Source organism: Falco punctatus, assembly GCF_963210335.1.
Source record: "Falco punctatus genome assembly, chromosome: 4".
NCBI lineage: Eukaryota > Metazoa > Chordata > Aves > Falconiformes > Falconidae > Falco > Falco punctatus.
In genome coordinates this window covers 9,050,975-9,071,826 of record NC_137583.1, presented here as the reverse complement: position 1 = coordinate 9,071,826, position 20,852 = coordinate 9,050,975, and the positions used below count along the sequence as shown (strand labels likewise).

At 35.5% G+C, this 20,852-nt stretch overlaps 1 protein-coding gene across 1 annotated transcript in view; it reads right to left on the bottom strand.

Annotated features, from left to right (window-relative positions):
• CACNA2D3 (calcium voltage-gated channel auxiliary subunit alpha2delta 3) overlaps positions 1-20,852 on the bottom strand; it is a 492,915-nt gene that overhangs the window by 380,177 nt on the left and 91,886 nt on the right. The window contains exon 3 of the mRNA XM_080385033.1: positions 13,416-13,532. Within this exon, the coding sequence (XP_080241159.1) occupies positions 13,416-13,532 (117 nt within the window). The remainder of the gene's footprint in view (positions 1-13,415; positions 13,533-20,852) is intronic.

The following is a 20,852-nucleotide window of genomic DNA, read 5'->3' as shown; positions in this document are numbered from 1 at the left end:
CTTAGTCTTTCAAAAGCATAGCATTCATCTAATAACTTCTGAAGTTCAGCTCCTCAAGATGTTTACAGAATCACAGCAATGAGTCTATGTTATCACAACTTATAGTGTCAGCATGTAAAAGACATAAGACAGAGAGTCCAAACCACTCTCCAGCGGCAGTCAGCAGTGCATGCTGAAGAAAAGAATTTAAGAAGCAGGACAAAATTTTTATTATTATTATTATTTTTTTAGTAAACCATTCCAGCTTACGGCAATCAGTGGGCTTCTTGAGTTAAAGGTTGCCCATCAGTACATTTAGCCACCTATAGACTCATCTTTTATGACTTTATCCAAACCCTTACTCAACTTAAGTCAAAAATAAAGATCAAGAGGTTGGTGATTTAATTTCTAGATCACAAGCATGGAATTCTTTAAAACCAAAAGGAAAATAACTGTAACTGTTCCCATTTCTATAATGATTCAGTGACATTTACATGAAAATTGCTTTATTCACAAATCAAGGCACTATTTCCGTTTTTATATGTCAAAAATACTTGCATTAAAAGCAGATAATTTAGTCTTCTTAGAGCCATCTCAAAAAAAAAACCAGTGAAGTAATATTTTTCAAGTGTAAAAAAGTAAAGCTCCATAAATATCCTTAAATATAACACAAATAAGATAAATGCAAAATTAATGACTCTAGAATTACTAATTTACTGGCACATTTACAAAGTGCTAAATTATCATCTCACCACAAGAGATGGGAAACAAGTGATGAAAATATGATTTTCCTGACAAAACCCACTTTTTTCAATATAATGATAAATTACAGTATAAACCAATCCTTTTTAATTACAGATTTTATTCTTGTCTGCTCAGTGTATTGAAGAGGATGAAATCCCATCATTGCACTAGCCCCAAGGGATACCAAAACAAAAAATCCCACTGATGAAACCAAGCGAGGTATAAATTATCAAATGAAGATGTTTACCAGTGTTGTCCCTTAATGTGGCTCCTTACCTATGCCAAAGATTTATGAACTAAAGTGGGTTTAAATACTGTCTTACCCTTACGCATAAGAATTAAAGAATTAACCTCAGATATTCTGCAAATATTTTCTGACACATATAAAAAGTTACCCTGTGGAGGAGGTTGTAGCATATAGCCCATGCTATGATAAATCCGAGAAGGGTGACATGGATATACATGAAATCTCTAAGTGCATTTTTCTGCCTCATAGAGCTTGTGCATTTTTCTGCAGCAGAACTTGCTTCTCCAATTCCAGTTTGTTTTTAAAACAAAGACTTGCAGGTACAGAGCAATTATTCCATTTTTTTCTTGCATATAATGTTTCTGTTTCATTTTTTCATTGCACTGAAATGACCCATCAGAAACGCAGGGCACAAGATTTTTCTATGATGTAGTATTTCTGTAGTGCTTTGTGCCACAATTGCTGTAATTTAACCTTTATAATAAAAAAGATTCGTCAATAAAACATCAGTTTATAGTATTAGTTTGGAACTGTTTATTTCTTCCACGAAACACCTTTTTTGTTATGATTTACTCAAACAGTTTATCCTCCTGGAGTACTTGCACAGCAATGCCAGAAGCAATCATCCAAGATAGGCTGCACTAGCTTAAAGGACTGAGAAATGCATTTGATCCAAGAATACGTAGCTGTATCTATTCATACGGACAGCAAAACAAGTTATAAAGTGTTTTCTATAATTTATTGTTTGTTCCCTTCAGTGTAACTTATTTTAAAACATGTACCAAAGTTAATGTGGCATCATTTCATGGTTTTGAAATCAAGATGCTACCTGAAATAAATGACTGCACTGTTGTTCTATCAGCACCAAAGAAAGCACCAAATGACATTACACTTAAGAAAGAGAACATGAGCTATACCACACTCTTCCCTCCAAACATGATATATCACAAAAACAAACCTCACATTTCTGCCTCTCCACCCACCCCATGATTTTTAACTTTCTGTCATCTCAAAATAGATATCTCAAGCAAACCTGTCACCCTCTGTACCCACCCTTACACAGGCACACTGCAGTACTGCTTCACAGAGCTGCGGTCCTCAGCTGTATTTTCCAAAAATCCTAATTCTACAACATTAACGTTTTATGATCCTTTTGTCTGTGTACATGGAAAGAATTGCCTGGACATTTTCACAAAACCCCACATTCAGAGTCCACCTCCATCTTTTGAAGTTATCTGAAACCTGTTAACGTGTCATTTTTAAGCACATATTAATCAATTAGTAAAATTGATTAACAGCAAGGCTGTGTTTTTAGGAGGATTCTTTCCACCCCTCCCATCACCCCTAAAACTGATTAATCTCCAGCGTCAAGGACTGAAGTACCATCAGAATTTGAGCACTATGAGATTCAGGCTTCAATGGATTTATGTTGTCCCTGGGATGTTGCCCTTCTGCCCAGCAAAAGCCTCAAATCTGACAACTGGTATGTGCCATGCATGAACCAGTTTGCTTTATTCCCTCAGAAATTGAAAATTTAAGGGGTTGTTTGTTTTTTTTTTTTTTTTCCTGAAGCTCTAGAGACTGAGGTTACTAATTTGAAACATTTTTGATCAGACACCTACAGTTTGAGCTAGAGAGATCAACTTTCTGCAGCTAACATACATAAGAAAATAGTTATTTATGGGTTGGAGGAGGAGATGTTCACGTGCTATATGGGATGCAACAGCAAAGAAGTGTGAGCACAGTAACACACACATCACACCTGAAGCATCTCATTTACACAGAAGTAATTGGACAATTTCCCTAAAGAGTTGTGCAGCCACCACAGAGCTTAAAAAAAAAAAAAACACACACAGGTGGTTGCATACGGTATTAAGCCATCACCACCATCCCCATAAGGAAAAGAAAAAAGCAGCAGTGTCCATTACATGATCCTACTCCTCCCTGTCTCCTATCTCCCTCTCGTGATTTGCTGATACAAGTATTTATCAACTCATGCAAAGAACAAAATCTTAATTAATCTAAGCGAAAGCAAGCCCCTCAGGGTTTTTGTTTTGGGGTTTCTGGACTCTATAAATCTTCGGTCTTACAATTCTCAGACTATTCTGCACAGCCACGCAAACATTTGCTGCATGTCAGTGGAGTGAAAGGAAAAGTAATGGAGAACAGAGAGGAGCCAGCACCTGTGGAAGCTGGTGGGGAAACTTCTTTTTAAAAAGCTGCTGCCAACTTGAAAGCACATTGAAGCACACACTAGGGCAACTCAAAAAGCACTAACAAACAAAACTTGAGCCTTTTTCTTGGCATTCATCAAAAGGAAGACTGCTTTTAAGCATTTGAAGTTCTAGTGACAGCATCGATCTGTTATTTTATTACAGTTGCACTTCACACAGCTATTTAAATACAGTTTAAGACTAGAATAGTTAACTAAACACTGCAGTCAATCTCAAAAAAAACCCCAAAAACCTCTCCGCTTTTCCAGGAAAAATGCTCAGCATCTACACTCTCAGTCTCCTTTTATCTCGCAAAAGCATTTCACATAGCACCAGGTCAGTCATGATAAACCTGAACTGGTTTACTCAAGTCAGAATTGTAACCACCTGAAATTCAACACTGTTGTGAAAAGTTTCTCTTCCCCACCTTCACTGGAAGGTGTCTGAAGCAACCAGAGTGCCTGTGCATGCAACCAGCACGCTGCCAGAGCCCGTCTGGGACCCGTGCATGCAACCAGCGCGCTGCCAGAGCCTGTCTGGCTTCCCCGTCTTAAAGAAACTCTTCAGCTGGGGGAAAGAGCAGGGCAGGTTTGCTGTATAAATCAATAAAGCATAGTTTATTCAGATAAGAAGATAAAAGTAACTAATGTGCAGGGAAAATAAGATGAGGCAAACGACTTTTGAACCAGTAAGTGCTAAAAATTCAAAAGGTGAGAGAGAAGAGAACACACTCTGCTGACCACCGCTGTGTACATTTGGAATATGTTATTGACTGTTAGCAGATACAAACAAAGCTGAATGTACTTTAGATTAAGCAGGCAACTTCCTACTTATTTATACTAAAATCAAATAAACCCCCAAAAAGTGAGAGTGAAGAGGATAAATGGGCTATTTCCCCTCGGTCATGCATGTAGGAGGGTCTCTCGCAGCAGTGCTCCAGCAGCAGTTTAGACTAAACTAAGGTACCCGACCTAACACCACCCACCGGAATTGCTATCACAAATAAAGAGCAAGGCCAAGAGTTAACAGTCTTACAAAAACACTAACGAACTCTCTGCATAGCTCTTTTCATTTAAATGCTTCTGAATGCTTCAAAATTAAGAGCTACACCGAGCTGGTAGTCTCTCCCCTACTCAAATTATTGATAAATGACAATTCATTAAATCCCACCAAGAAAGCTTTTGCCAGGCTGCTCCTTACTACTGCTCTTAGACCACAGACCGAACAGAGGACTTTGGCATCATCCATGTAGTAAGAAAATGAAGCAGCAGCTTGAAAACACACTCTGTACAAACGCCGGTTACACCAATTTGACCATTATTTTTGAGACTATAACTTTTTTTTATTATGTAAGCATTAAATTGAATGTATGTATGGTTGTGGGAACAATGCTAATGCTACATGAACAGCGAGCAAGCTACAGGGTATCTTCTCAAGAGAATATTTATAGTCAGTAATAAGTATCAGTAAACACTCTAAAAGTGAGCTGACTGAATATTTGTCATTCATTTTTTTATGACATAGAAGTAGCAGTATTTATAAAATTTGAGAATCTTTTATAGTTCAAAAACAGATTTAATGACATGTATTTGCAATATAAAATAAGAATTATGATAAAAATTGAACAGGTGACAGCTGTGCAAGTGGAATTAAATTTAATTATAATGCATTACTATTTGAAGTGACTACTTTAAACCACACATTGAACAGTAAGTTGGACAATATGACTATTTTTGTTAAAATAATTAATGTTAATGTAAAATATTGAAATATGCTAATACTCTAAAAAAGCGATAAGAAAGAAGGATACATAAGGTTAATTTATCCTACTTCATTCTTCCAAAATACATCATTGTTTCCCTTCTGGTGTGTGGAAAGTATCTCAAAATTATGGCAAAGACTGAACGTTACGTACTTTTGCAATGAAGTCTAATACAAGAATTATTCTGTGAAGTGGCTGGTTTGATTTTTCTCTCTGCCTGTACTTTCAGATAAGTGTTCTATTATTTGAATGCACTATCTCTAAATACTTTTCACTTCTTTTCTCGGTACTGAAGATGAAACCATCATAATTGTCTCCAGCAGCAAATGCTTTTAAGTTTCCTCTATAAGTCTTTCTTCCCCCCTCTGTTTTCTGAAGAATATTTCTCCTTTTTTCTAAGTGAACTTCCAAAAGAAATTAACTAAATTTTCTAAGACTGGCTAGACTGTGTGGACTGTTGTGTGGGGTTTTTTTTTAAAACACACAAACATGCCAGAGTTTTAAAGACAGCCAGAATTCAAAAGCATAGTTCACGTCACTTCATTTGTTGTAGATATTTATTTCAAGTTGTACCAAGACAATGAAAGCTCCAAATCTGCAGAGCCTTAAAATTGCACATTTAGGAAACAGTAGTTCCTAGATACTGCATGTACCAGGTTATGCACATAACTCCCTGGAAATCTTCACAAATACATATCCCCTAATCTCCTAAGTGTGATCAACATGAATGACTGCTGCTTGCTCAAAAACAGTACCTAGCAACTTCGTTGTTTGTTTTGGGTTTTTTGGTTTTTGTTTTGTTTTGTTTTTTTAATACATGTTAGTACTCAGAAAGCAGAAAGAGAGAATTCATTTTGAGCAGAGAAAAGTAAGGCTGATTTACAAAATTCTTTTGATCTAATTAAAGTCTTTGCAATAGAGGCATTCCTGAACTGTTAAAAAAAATATTATTAAACAGTAGATGAAAGATCTCCTTGAAGATTTTGCTGGTTTTCTTTTCATCCTGTGGAACGTAAACACCAATGAACTCAGTATGCATGAGAAAAAGCAACGGAGTTTTTCAGGTTTTGCCTCTTCCCCCTGCTACTACCTGCCTGAAGAACAGCTTTCTGTAGACACAGCTAGCCTGGATTTTAAGACATACAAGAGTTAGATAAAGATTTAACCACTGCACTCAGGCTCCCTGCTATCATTCAGAGAGGCCTACAGACAAAATCCGTAACTTCCATTAAACCTATCAATTCCATTACACAGGTAGTACAGGTACAAGATAAACTTGTACCCTTTCCCTTCATTTCTTTTGTTCACCAGCAACATAACCAAGGACAGTTTGAGCACTCATTGCAGCAATGTGATGGGAATGGATGTTAAGGATAAGAGCAGCCCACCTAAGGTCCAATTTAAAAAACAACAAACACACAGAGAAAAACCCAACACCCAACTTCCTCCCTTTTCAGAATTCATAGCAAATTATATATGTCTTGTGAAACTCAAAGAACTAAAAAGGAAAGAAGCAATATGAAACCCAGCCAATCGGCACCAGAATAGGTTTGCTAATGCTTCATTTGCTTCATTTGTCAAAGACCATAACTTCTACAGATTTAGCAAAAGCAATCCTTAAGCGCAATGGTAATAAAAAAGAAAAGTATTTGCTGTGCCTTAAAATATTCTTCCAACTATAACTATCAAGGTGATGTATTATGCTACTGAATACTCCACTGACTGTCAGTGGATTGCTAACCATCTTTTCATTTTCTAGTGCAGTCTAATTTGCCAAAAAGCAAATAAACTCTTCATGCATTCACAACATCGCTTACATATGAAGACTAGTAGAACTATGAGCAAAATTCAAATGATACTACAAGTAACTAGAAACAATTACAGTTAAAATACTAAATGGGAATACAAAAATACTGCTGAAAACCTTTAATTTGTTGTCACTAATTAACACAATTGTACCCATTTCTCCTTTATTCATTAGGTCTTTATTCTGTCATTTAAAACTATTTATAGTGACACTGGGCTGATTCACCATAATTTCCTTCTACCCACAGCCATTTATAATTTTTTCCTCCAGTAATTTTATAAACTTAATGGTGGTTTGGTTTTTTTTTTTTTTTTTCATTTCCATCTGCTGATAAAAACAACCTGTCTTAATACATTAAAAAAAAATATTAAAAAAACAGAGGTCAGAATAGCACCCATTGTGCAGCACAGTTTTAAAGAGTGCATCTTGACACTCATTTTACTTCCTTCTAATTCGGCAGATGCAAATTAGCTCAATGAGAGAAAGTGGGTAGTGAAAAAGTATTATTCTACATTTCGAAATAGTGAACCTAACAAAGTAATAAGTTTTGACATTTAAGGTTTTTCTATCTTCTACTATATGAATATGAAATAGGAATGATTATTTGCTTCTTTTCTCAAAAATGCCATTTCCAATCTAGCCTTGATCAAAGTTATAGAAAAATCAAAATAAAAATACAGTGAAATAAAATACACAGTGGATATTGAAGACAGTGTACATTTAAAACAGTGCCAAAAAAAATAAGTTCAAAATTCACTTGGAATATTCCTCACTGTTGCCTCAATTTTTCTTTAGGCGCTGTGGGAAGCCACCATTTCTCAATTTCCAAGTCAACAAAAGTAAAATCCAAATTCTAAACCCCACCATGGAAAAATGTTCTGTTCCCAGTAAATGTTGTTAATTGGCATAATGGCATAGCAGCAACAACCTCAACTTCCCTGATTTTAACAGTTTCTACAAAAATGCACAGTATGCAGGAATGTAAACTGGAAATTATATTGCAGCAATCCTTAATTCACAGACTATACATTAAGTAGTAAAAAGGTAGAAAATAATGGAGACTGCTGTTATTTTAAAACCCCACTTAAAAACACAGTGGAAGGAATAGCAAACAGATGACTTTATATGTAATAATGTCTGCACTAGAGATGCCAGGCTATAAGAAAACAATATACAATGAACCTGGGACACTAGCAATATCTTGTAGTATATTACATTTGATATATTTGATTTTTGATATCAAAGTAAGTTAATTATACCGCTGAGAACTAATCTGAGCTGTAAGGTGCACAAACGATCCAAAGCCTTGCAGTTCCTATGATGGTCTAGACCACAACATGGCTAGCCACAATTGGCTCAATAACCTGCTGAGGTAGCCCTGAAGATTAGTATTTCCAATTAGAGTTGAATGATCCTTCAATGAGGCACGTGTGTTAAATGTATGTTCAATACAACATATTCATTCAAGTCAGACTAGTTTTAAATTTAGCAGAGTAAAAATGTTATTTTATTTAATTCCACAGATATACTTCTCCTGTATTCAGAGCTCTATCTGCTTTGGTCACAGACATGCACACACGAAACCAACCACAGCTCAATGGTACTAAGAACCTAGATCCAAGACTACTGAACAGAAAGGTGCATTTCTTTGGAGTTTTGTTTTGTTTTTAATCCTTTACCGGGTTCCCATTTTCCATATATCACCACATTTATTTTTTTTCCTCTACCTCTCAATCCATTAAATAAACCTCCTATAATTTATTCAGATCCCTTCTACATCAACCCTAGTGCTCTTTCACTGCACTGTGCTCATTCTCCACTCCTTTTGTATGACTGAGTTTTCTCTGTCTTTCCTCAGCGACGTGCAGACTCTCCTTCCTGTAACCTGTCCCTCATTCTGATGACACTGGCAAAAGAGACAAGTTCAATGTAAACAGGGGTGGGGGAAGGAAGGCAGTCAATAACATCAACTGAAAAGAATGACAAAAATTATCCACTCTAAGAAGAAAAGCCCCCAAAAGATTACACAAAACCTTTCTTATTAATGAGAAAATGTGAAATAACAATACCTTTCTAAAACTTGAATTTTATTTAGTTTGTTTCCTGTGATTACACTTCTGTACAAGTTCAGTGGCATCAACTGGAAGCAATAATCTTAAAGTCAATGACTGAAATAACTCCTGGAATAGAAAGACATTTCACAATGGGCAAGAAGTCTGCCTAGTGAAGCGTCTACTTTCAAAATCCAGTTATAAATGCCAACCTTTAACCAACCAGAAAACAAAAACTAACCTCTGTGCCAATGTCTCTGATCAAATGGGGAAGAACTTACCATTAAGTTACACAACAAAACCTAGATAAATTCTAAATACACCAAAGAGAACCTTAAAGTACTTGTGGGTGGTTTAAATAAAAGCTACGTTTATTGACTACAATATTCAGTATGAATTTTTTACTGAGCTTTCATAAATAAGTCTATTCAGAGAACTGCAAAATATTCCTATTTAGAAAGAAAGAAAATTCCTTTCTTTAGGACCTTTCACTCTCAGCTTTAGATTACTTGCCATGATCTCTGCGTTCATCCAGCCAAGTTCATTTTGCACTCGCCAACATACCAGTTCATTTATTTTAAATAAAAATGAATTTATTGATCAGGACACCAATTTACCAGTATTTGCTTGGAAATCAGTGGATGCAGTATATGTAGTTCAATACTTTGCTTACATATATATCTACATATACATGCAAAAAATCAATAGTAAATTGCATCTGTCGATATTACACCTATAAACCTCAAAATGCATGTGTGTAAAGATACATACCCCCACATATATATGTACAAACCTCTATGTATATGAATAAGTACAAACATTTCAAACACGTACATTACACTTTCTTAACTGTGCATAAACAATACCATACTAACAGTATCTGAACACAGTTTAAAGACTGCTGTAAAAATCATCACTGGAAAAAAAATCCATTTCTCTTCATTGCAAATGTTTGTTAAATGTAAATGCTGATATTCTATTCCTTGGAAGAACGTTTGTCCGCATGTAGAATTTCATGATAAAAAGCTTTCAAGTCCCAGGTTTCTCTAGATAAACCCCACTGGCTTACTGATGCATGAATGCACTGAAATTGAATTACTGTACAACAGCAATTACTTTTCACAGTACAGTTATAATGAGAATCAGCTTCACAATGAACACCAGGTAGCTACAGTAGGAAAAGTTAATAAAAAAGAAATCTCTTATTTGCATTTTCCACTGCAGCAATAAAAAGGTAGTTTTCTCAAAGAAAAATAATCCTTAACACTCGGTTTGCCGTCTTACAAGTACACCAACAATCACTTTCACAGAATTCTCTTTACTTGCAAAGAAACACTAATGAAAATAGAAATTTAGCTGCATAGCTAAAGTTTTATTAATAGCTCTCTGAATATTCCCTAATAACTTATGTTTCATTTTGCTTTGTTTTTCACTTCCCTCTATCTTCCCTTGACTTTTTTATACCTTTAAGTAGGAAAATCAAAAGCACTAAATGAATAGTTTTAATTCCACCTGTTTTTCTACTATCAAGTTAGTAGCAGCAGTCATTTGTTACTGAACGTTACGTCATCATGCTCTATTCCTTCTCTGTTTCAAAATTAGTCACTAAAGTATCATAAAACTCTGAAATATTTTTCTTAAATTCTAAAAAAAATTATAGCTAACTTAATTTAGACTGATCAAGCACATTTCCTATGAGTGAAGTCACTACAAGTCCAAGAAAACCAACTGAAGCAATGTCACAAGTGACAGTGGATTATGCAAGGCTCTCAAAGGGTTTATTAGGGTTTCGATGTAAAATTAAACCCACTGCTTAACAACACAGGAAACATTTCCACTTAGGCCACTTTACGGGCAGTAAGATTTTTCCAAACTTGAATGTCATAGTATTAAAGGCAAATTGATACATGTACATTTGTCACAGCCAGAAACAAAGCACCAGCAACACTGAATGAAAAGCACTCTTCAGTGGTTTTAACTGAAATCTTGTCACAAATATTTCAAAATAAAATCTCAAGTTGCCTCTCTGAAATTCAATCAAGTAGGGCAGTATTAGGAAGGAAATGGTTAACAGGAATATCCTGAACTGACATAAATCTAAGGTAAATAGTGAACACTGGGGAGGGAGGGGGAAAAAAAAAAAAAGTAGCTTGCAAGGGTTTCCATCAGTAAGTAGATGACAAAAGGTTATATAATTGGTTTAGCACTTTCAGTTTTCCATTTATTTTATGTATCTGACAGCACAAAAATAGGACATTCTGTGATAGGATAATTGCATACTGAAGGGTAATTCAAGCAGGCGATGAATATGATAAAAATCACACTGAACCAACTAATCCCTATGAAAAGCAATGAGACAGAAAGATAAAAATTCAACCAGAATATAAAGGGGGAGGAGGGAGAAGAGAGTTCAAATGTGATTAGGAGATTTTAACAAGTTAATGTGTTTGAAAGCATAAGGCAAAACAAAAAAAACCTGAAGGCCTTTCCAAGCCATCCGATTGCCATATTTCCAGGTCTTTCTTCTTGACCTTTTCAAAAAATTAATCATTTTATATACTGTGGCTTTCTGAACAGTTGTCACAGATTGCTACATCTGCTAAAACCTGAAAAAGTATGTTGATTAAAATGTTTTATCTACAAAGTATTGTAAATTAAACCATGAATTTTGTTGTCTACTTAAAGCTGATTTAATGAATGAAGCAGAGTAACAACTTGAGGTAACGCTGGAACACGTTTTCTGAACACTTGGAGCTGAACCCTGGCCATGGTTACTCCGTTATTTCTAGGGCCAAGAGAGATTTTGTAAGGAACTCTTCAATTAGTACTTAGCCCAATACCAGCACGAGCATATCCTAAAATATTACTCTATTCTAGGTTTCAGTGCTCTTCATACAAGTTTCCATCAAAAGTTTATGTCAAAATCCTATTATTTTAGAGGCAAGGTGATGCAGTATTACTTTGTCTCAGCATGGAGCAGAGGCCTAAGGTCCACAGGAGCTTTGTAACTCCTGTGTTCCCTCCCCAGATATGAAAAGAAAATTAGCTATGATGTACCAAAGATGGAACTCATGCAAAACCTGAACTGTACCAAAAGGGGTTGTACTGATAAGTACATAAAATAACTAAGCACTACTCACTACCCAGAACACAAAATATCACTTACTAATCTCTAGTTAGCAAGATGAGACACATTATATTATTATGCAAAAAACAGTAACTTCATTGGAAGGTGCACTAAACAGATCCTTTTTTAAAAAAGAAGTCACCCTGTCCAAACCAAGCTTCTAGCTTCCTTTTCAAAGATGGAAACCTTCCAAAGACAGGTCTGAATTTCAGTCATTTTTTCCGGCACTAAAACTCTTTCACTCAATACTGCATGCACGGTTTAACTTGACAGAATTTGGGCTTATTTTTAGCCAGAGCATGGTGGTCTACATTGGTCCTATATTTTTTTTCTCCCCAGATAAAACCACCGTCTATATGAAGAGACCAAACCATTTAAACACTCACCAACATTAGAAAACATTTGTTAAAAAGCTCTAATTGAGAGGGAAACCGCCCTTCCCCAGTAACACTCCACATTGATGGAATAGGGCTCCTCCAACCAGCAAGTGTACAGCTTGCTGGCCACTTTTTGTGTTAAATGAGTGCTGCTCCAAGAACATTTTCTTCACATTGTTATGATCTCAGGGCAGCAGTTTTCCCTGCTAAGGAACAAGGAAAACAACCCCCTCCAGGGTCAATGTTCTGCAGGCTTCTGGAAGCTGTTGCACATGTCTTAAAGTTCAGTTTTTCTCTGAAAACAGACAGTAAAAATAGCATTGCGGGGTTCCATGTTTATTGTCTTTCTCTACTCCCCTGCCAAGTGTGCTCAGTTTACAAGCTGAAATATGTTTTCCTTCACTGCCAGCCCAGAAAATTCAACCTTTAAAACGTAGCCAAATTCCTTCCTCCCTTTTGCACCATAACAAATAATAAAAGGCTGAATGTGAAATTGTATCTGCAGTTGCACAAATGGAATCCCTGTCCTTTGTGTGATGCCTTCAGCTCCACAGTTGAGACACAAAGACCTCCAACTCAATTGAGCAGACAAATCTGGCTAAAATAGAGTAGCTGGTGGCAAATAGCATCACCATAATGTCCCATTAGTTTGTTGATATAGGTGATGTAACAGGAACCAGTTACAGGCAGTCGCTTAAATGTCTAGCAAAGAATAATGTAAAGTGAAAACTACAACAGGAAAAAAAAACTGTTATCCTTTAGGACATGCACGTTACAATGAACTCCTATTCAATACAGTAAAACACAGAAGTTAGAACTTTTTTAATGGTAAATCTAGTCTAATAAGACACTAAATCTACTGCAAAAGAAGGATCAGAATGGAGAGCCAAAAAACCAACCCCACAGAAACCTACAGATGTACCAAAAGCTCAATATAGATACTTAACGATCATGAAGTTATCTTTAGAGTAATGTAGTACTTTATCACAATTAGAGGAACTTTGGATTTAGTTCCATTTGAGGTATCTGCATCTTTTTCTAGATTTGAACTGAAGGACAGTTATTTAACTCAGAAGATTCCCTGCAATACAGATTATTTGATGCTTACCCGTACAGCTTCAGACTTTTTATGAAACATTTCTTCCATATTCTTTGCTAACTTCTTCACAAGCTGAAGGCCATCGATTTCTTCTATTGCAACATCCTTCTCATATTCTTTATATTTCTGGAAGAAAAAAAAATATGAAAAAAAAATTAGGGAAAAGCTGTTCACAGTGAACTAGCCAAAACTTTGACAACTAATTATTAGTTTCATATTACACTTTTGCTGACATTCTTCATTTATTTGATGTTTATTTGTGTGACAGACAGCTGCTTCATGCCAAGAAGCTGTCACAGGGGTAGAACTGGGTTAGAACCAGAACTCCATTAAGAAAACTTAACAAAAATATTTATCTTGTGCGCTGTAGGAAAACGATAATTCCCCTTCACGTTTAAATTACCCCTCCCCACAACTGAACGACAGCCAAAAAAAGTAGTAAAAAATTCTCATATCCCATCCAAAAATCATTTAAAACCAGTGATATGCTTGGCAATCCACTGCGCTTTTGCAACCTAGAATCCTCCTCCTCCTCTTCAGCTGTACTTCCTGTAAATGTCTATTTCACAAGCTTGATACGATACTTACATTATTAATACTTATGCTACAAGGTTATCTAGATATTCTTAACTTCCCATGCAAAGAAAACCCCAAACAAACCACAAACGTGAGCCTTTATCTGAATGCAAGCCTGAAAGTATCCTTTATACAGTATGGATGAGCACTACTTTATGCTCCCTTTTCACAGTATGAATAACTCTCAGTCTGACTAAACACTAAAAACATATCCAAAACAATTTTTATCCTCTATTTTCTCCATATCAACATTTTTTCTTTATCAGCATTTATAATAAAGCTTGTAAGAAAGTAACATACAAACCCCAAAGCATTTTATACAGAGTACATTCCTCTTTCCCATGTCATCCCACTACCGCGTGTGCTCTCAGAGGCGATGGCTTTCAGTCTAATTATCGTTTTCTTATATCTATTTAAAACACGTATAGTTGTGATGAACTAATCAGTGCCCATTACCGACCCCTTAACCTAGTCACGTACTTGTATCTCCACAATCCTGCAAGGAAGATGAAAAGCAAACCTGGCTTCCACCAGCTTAGCCCTATGTGCAAAAAATACCTTCCAAACCTCTAAAGCAGACTCCTATGGCAGCCCACAGCACAACATTTGAGTCAATAAAATGAGCTGGTATTATTAAAAAGATTCATTAAAATTTGCCTTTAGAATTATTATCTCCAAACCTTGTATAACTCCAGAGATGGAAGGATAAGGGCATCAAAACCAGTGGCTATAACCACCTGGATGAACAATAAAAGAATCAAAACAGTAAGTCAGGACCAGTCGCATCCTGGCAGGTGACGGAAGGGCTGTATTGTAAAAGCGCACCTGTTCATATTGTACCCATTTCTTCTGACAAACCTAATTTTCAAGGCAAAGTAACACTTTGGACTTGCTTTAAACTTTATATTTCTCTGTATAAACTTGTGCAAACATTTGGATAAACAAATAATATTTGATAATACATATTTCATATTTCATAATAAGGTTATAAAATACAAACTTGCCAGTAAATATTTAGGACAATTTTTTTTATATTGTCATTTCAGTAACAATTTCATTTTTTCCACAGTATTTCCTCCTACGAGGCTTTAATCTATCTGTGATTTTAATAGTAGTCTAAGCAATCTAAGAAACCTCAAGCAGACCACCCTGTATTTTTTCTCCCAGGAGGTAGGAGGGAAGATTTGATATTTTTCCCCTTCTTGGTCCATTTAAATGCCATAAGCAGAGTTCCAATTTCAACTCTGCAAGGCCATTAATGCCATTACTAAACTCACTACTCTCCACTCTGAAAAAAATAATTTATGATAGTACAGTGATTTGTCTAAAATAGAAAAAAAAGTCTGTTGTTTTTTTTTAATTTGCTGGAGAAAATAAAAGAACACAGTAGACTAGAGATAAATGTTATTGTAACAAACACTAACTATGATAAAATGTAGTAAATTAAGACTAAATTGAAAACATTCCCAGTTAATTAATGATGTCAAAGTCTGTTCATGTCCCACAGGATTTGAAGCTTTGGAGAATTTAAAACAAATGAAACAAAATGCACTGCCATGAATAACTATCGTATTTATTATGTCAATAGATCAAGTACAAATTTGAATCACTTATTTCAAGCTTCACAGATCATGCTCAACATATCAAGCGCTGATAAAAATGGTTTCCTTCAGACTTGACCTTTGAGTTCTTCGAAAGTATTCAAAAATGCATCACTTCAAGGGATTATTTTCAGGTCATCTGATTTATTGATTTAAGCTTTGACATCAAGTAAAGAAAACCAAGCAATTATTCACGTCATTTGTCTGAAATCTGTTGAAGTCGACAAATTTTCTAGGCACACAGAATCATACTATGTAGTCTATCAGGCTATTGTGAGAACATATTAAAAAGCCACACGTCCCATTTTTGAGTAACTGGTGCTTTTGAAAATGAATAACAACTTGCACTTGAAATAGACAGGAATTAACTGATAGCTTATGATTTCATAATTATGCTAGTTCACAGTAAATAAATTCATTTTTCCTAATTTAAATGCCAAATTTCCATCATAAAAAAAAGTTGGAGGAAACAGAAGATATTAAGTTCTATCTGAAAAGACCACACATCTTGCATGGTCCATGTCTAGTCAATTGCTGGAAACCTTCAAGAACATTTGAAACAAACTAGCTAGAAGTACTTACTCGATCTGCAAGACATTGGCAACCAAGAGGTTTACACAATATGTATTTAACGTTCAGTATTTCGTTGCCATAAAAATACTTCTATTATTTTTTCAGCCATCTGTGGAAGGTTCCAAAACAGGAGAAATTATGTGGTTGGAAAACACACCAGCTGTTTTTAGTATCCTTGTGCTCTAGTGATTGTGTCCGGAGAGAAGAGGTGCCAGCTTAATCTCTGCATGTCTCTGCACTTCCTCTCAGTACTCAACGTGCATAAGGCTGGGAATTGAGCTTCAAGCTAGAATCTGGTTGATTTTATAAAAACGATCAATGCAAGGAATCTGAATCACAGCACATTGTGGAAAAAACAAAAACACAATAAATTGTAACAAAGGATGTCATTAATAATGGATTCTTTCCCTTTCACTGCAGAGGCTGTCTGACCTCCAGTCCCTCTTCATTTCCCTACCACTAGATTTTTACATATTAAATTTGATTTTAATTTAGATAAATTAGCTAAACCTGCAAAGTCATAGTGCCTTGGAAATAAACTTGAAATAGTTTAAGTAAATTACTTGTTCCAGTTTAATGTAATCTTGAGAAAAAAGCAGCGTGCCACTACAGCTGCAATTAAGCAAAATGCAATCATGGGCAGTAGCGAAAAAAAAAAACTAGCTTCTGGGCCAGGCTGGCCTTTATATTTCAAAATACCTTGTAGTACTGCTGCTCTGAATGGCTCTTCCAAGCAATGCCTTAAAAAGCCATTTTCCTCCACTATAAAAAAGATGAGGTTGATGATAAAGTTTCTTGGTTTGGTTGTTTGTTTGTTTTTTTTAATGAAACACTCAATTTAAAAATATTCTATAACTTTAAGAATATTTATATTATTTAACATATGACTAAATATATTTATAAATATAATTGTATATATTAAATTCTCATCAACATTTGTTACATAACCAATAATATGTTTGTGCTATTATTAAAAGAAAACAGCCCTAACTTTGCTATAAATAATTGACTTGCATAACAGAAGTGTATGAAAAGTTAGTCACAGTTGGATATTTCTTTCAATAAGTACATTTCCAATTGCCTAGAAGATCAAGCAGATACAACTTCTGATTTGGCGCATTATAAAAAAATACTTGAAATGCTGATTCTTTCTGCTTGCAAAAATCATTTGGTAAGAAATTCTTCAGAGAGACAAGAATGTTCATCATTTGAGAAGCAGACAAAAAATACGTTATTCCTTCAGTGCCTGTTTTGCCAGATCATTTCACATAAATGACAGGGAAAGACAGACAGTACTTCACTGTCAGGACTTTTAACACTTTCCATGGATTTAGAGGGCAGGGTGTGTGTGTGTGTGTGGTGTGTCTCTCGCACGGTAAATAATCATCTAGAAATAACCTACCACAACACAATCTATACAACACAGGTCTGAAGCATTTAATGCAATTGAAATATTTGGCACTGAAGCAACAACACCACATCCCCTTCCAACAAAACAACTCAAAACCAAACAAAAAAATCCCACACCAAAACACATGCAGCCTGAGTGACCAAGTCAGGAAAAGAAACACACTTTTGAAGCAAAAGAATTTCAGCAAGATACCATCTGTCAGCTACAGCTTAATTTTTTTCTCCTTGTTTTTTTCCTCCAAAGAAACATCTCAGTGTTCCTATTTGTATCTTCTCCTATCAACCCTTATCAAAGTCAAGATAACTGCCTTTATGCTGGATATAAAAATCTTTCAAGTTACTTACAAGTGTGTGAACAGTTCTTAGTCTCAGTCTTTCAACGAGTCTGTGAATGCCTTGCACATGTGCAGAACACTAACAACCATTTATGATGAAAGTTCTTCCCAATCCCTGGGATTCTCAGAGCCAGTAAATACCACTACCATCCTGATTAAAGAAAGGTATTTACTCAACAGGAATTCCATAATAATCCTTTAAAAGTAAACTGCTGGTTTGTGTTACATATTAGGAAGTGATACACATCTCAGGTGTATTCATAACCATAACTTGCATAGTTGTACATAATTTACAAACATTCCTATTTGAGAGGTTGTCACATACATGTTAAATGTATATATGCATATATATCTTTTAGTTTTATAATAGAAAAGCAGACCCAGCATGCAAATGAAATATCATTTATACAGCCAGTCTATCCATTGCTTTATTTAAAAAAAAGTATGCTTACACCATGCCATTTAAAAAAAAAAAAAAACAACAAAAAAACCCTAAAATAAATAAAAAACCAAACATGGAACAAAATAAAAAACACACCAAAAAAATTTCAGATGTTCAGGTCTGAACATGGCATATGTAAAATGAGATTACAGAAACATACACTTTTGATTAAATCATCAACTTTATTTCAGTTAATAACTATTACCCAGTGGAAAGGCTGTGCTACGTATTGCCTGAATCGTTTAAACTTGCTTCAGATACTCTGCCATGTCAGTCCTAACCGTGACTGCCTTTGGTGCAGAAGTGCTGGTTTGAAGTGCCACGTGAGTTAACGGGCTTGTGAGAACTATTTCAGTGCCTATATTTGAGATGCCCTGACAAGCAAATGTAATCAAAGAATGAGTCTGCAAGGCTGCAAAACATTTACAGCTAACACTATCTGCAGCTCTTACTGTGGTTTCTTTAGTTACAAACTCAAAACCTGTGTCAGTCTTTCTGAGAGTTAACTGAGAGTTCTGTCTCAGTTAATTCTTAACACCTAAACCCACAGATTTCTTTACTAATGTTGACTTTCCCACCCAAAGTAACACTGGATTTTTAGGTCAAGTTCTAGAGTATAGGGATCAGTAGGTTGATAATAAACTACATTTTATGCATCAAGAAAAATGTTTTTTCTTCCACTAATCTGTTCTTCATTGCAATCTAAAAATAAAGTTCACATTCATTTTTTAATGCTCTTCTCATTGTGTAATGATTTTTTTATGTGTATGTTATTAACACTACTGCACAAAATTCAAAACCAATGGTATTTATTCAGGGTGTTTTAAAAACACTCCATTTTACACTTTGTGGGTTCCAGTTTTGTTTTTTTAAATTAGAAAACCCAAACCCTAGAATTTATGTGGAGCAGCTGACAATGTAGTCATATTAAGTGCTGCCTTACACCATTAACATTGTTGTTGAAATTAAAGGAGCTAGTCACAGAGCAAGGCTTTCCACTATTAGTAAAATACAGCTCTGAGCTTTTCAATCAAACCTAAGAATATAAATTGCTCTTGATATGGAAAAACTATCCCAGCATTTTATATGACAATATTATTTTAAAACAATATCCATGTTCAAACATGGACACAAACAGTGAAAGTTCAAACTTTATGCAGCTCAAGCTCTTGCAGTGCTGTACCACACATCCCTTCTGCATGAGATGGTAGAGCAACTCCCAGCAGAAGATTTAAAACTATACAGCACAGCCTCTAATTGCTTCATTAGAAGTAAGGGATCACTAATTATATATGTGCTGTTAGAATAAACCTGAATTTGGAGCCAAATTTAATGCAATCTCCAGAATTACATGTGCATGTGAGTGGGAGTCTGAGCTTTTCTATGGAGCAGAAGGCTATTCAGATAGCATTACCACAGCAGACACCAAATACAGATGGTGCGCTCTGATAGACTCATCTGTGAATCTCTCCCTCGTAAAAAAAGGGGGTTGTATTTTCCCATTATCACACTGACCCCATGGCCGTGTGGTTTTTTTCAAACTAGAGTGCCACCGTTACGTTATTATCTGGTCTTCCTTCCTCTAAAATGCATTCAGTGGAGCAACTTTAAAGACCTTAACAAAATAAGTAATAGTAAGAGTGGGGTTTATTATGCTGTACATGGCTGGTGAGCATTTATAAATTAAAAATTATTTTAGTTCAGAGCTGGTATAGAGATTTTCATCCACAGAGCTCTAAGGACTTTATAAAAGGAGTATCTATGATAATCACCATTCTGTACACAAGGATATTGAAATATACATAAATTCAGTGACATGCCCAATGTTAGACAACAGTTCAGACCTACAAAGAGAATGAGCTCCCTTGGTTACTCGTCAGATCCCTGCCCAATACACTACAGATAACTTTGTTAAGTTCAGCTTGATCTGCATGGAAAGATGAGTCATGACAGCAGACTTCTCACCTTGACATTACAGAACTCCTTGATAATTGGGAGTTTGTGTTACACCACATTACACACTCCTATTAACCTTTACTGAACCTCTTTGTGTTGATGAAATCCATCAACAATGACCAGTGTGATGACACACTCATTTTCTTTTCTGCACAGAAAATTTTATTCACTTCATCAAACGACTCCATCAAGCTCTACATTAGCCTGTCACGTTTGACTCTTGCCACACACTGGTGTCTGAGGAACTCCTGTTGCCTCAAACTCATATTTAGTTTCTTCATACAATCACTTTGAAATGCAAAATATTGAAATATTTCTTGCATACTCTTTTATTATGATTATTGCCTTAAAGCTGTACCTGGTATATTATAGCCAAAGATCAGCTACCCTGGGAAAATTGTTACCATCAGCAGACTTCACAAGGATAGTTACTGCTTTCCTTGCAAAATCATTTACACACGATGTCAGTGTCTTACAGTCATTGCAAGGGCACTATATCCCCAGCATATTTAATCTTTACACAGATAAGTGCTACAAAACCAAATCAATTAAA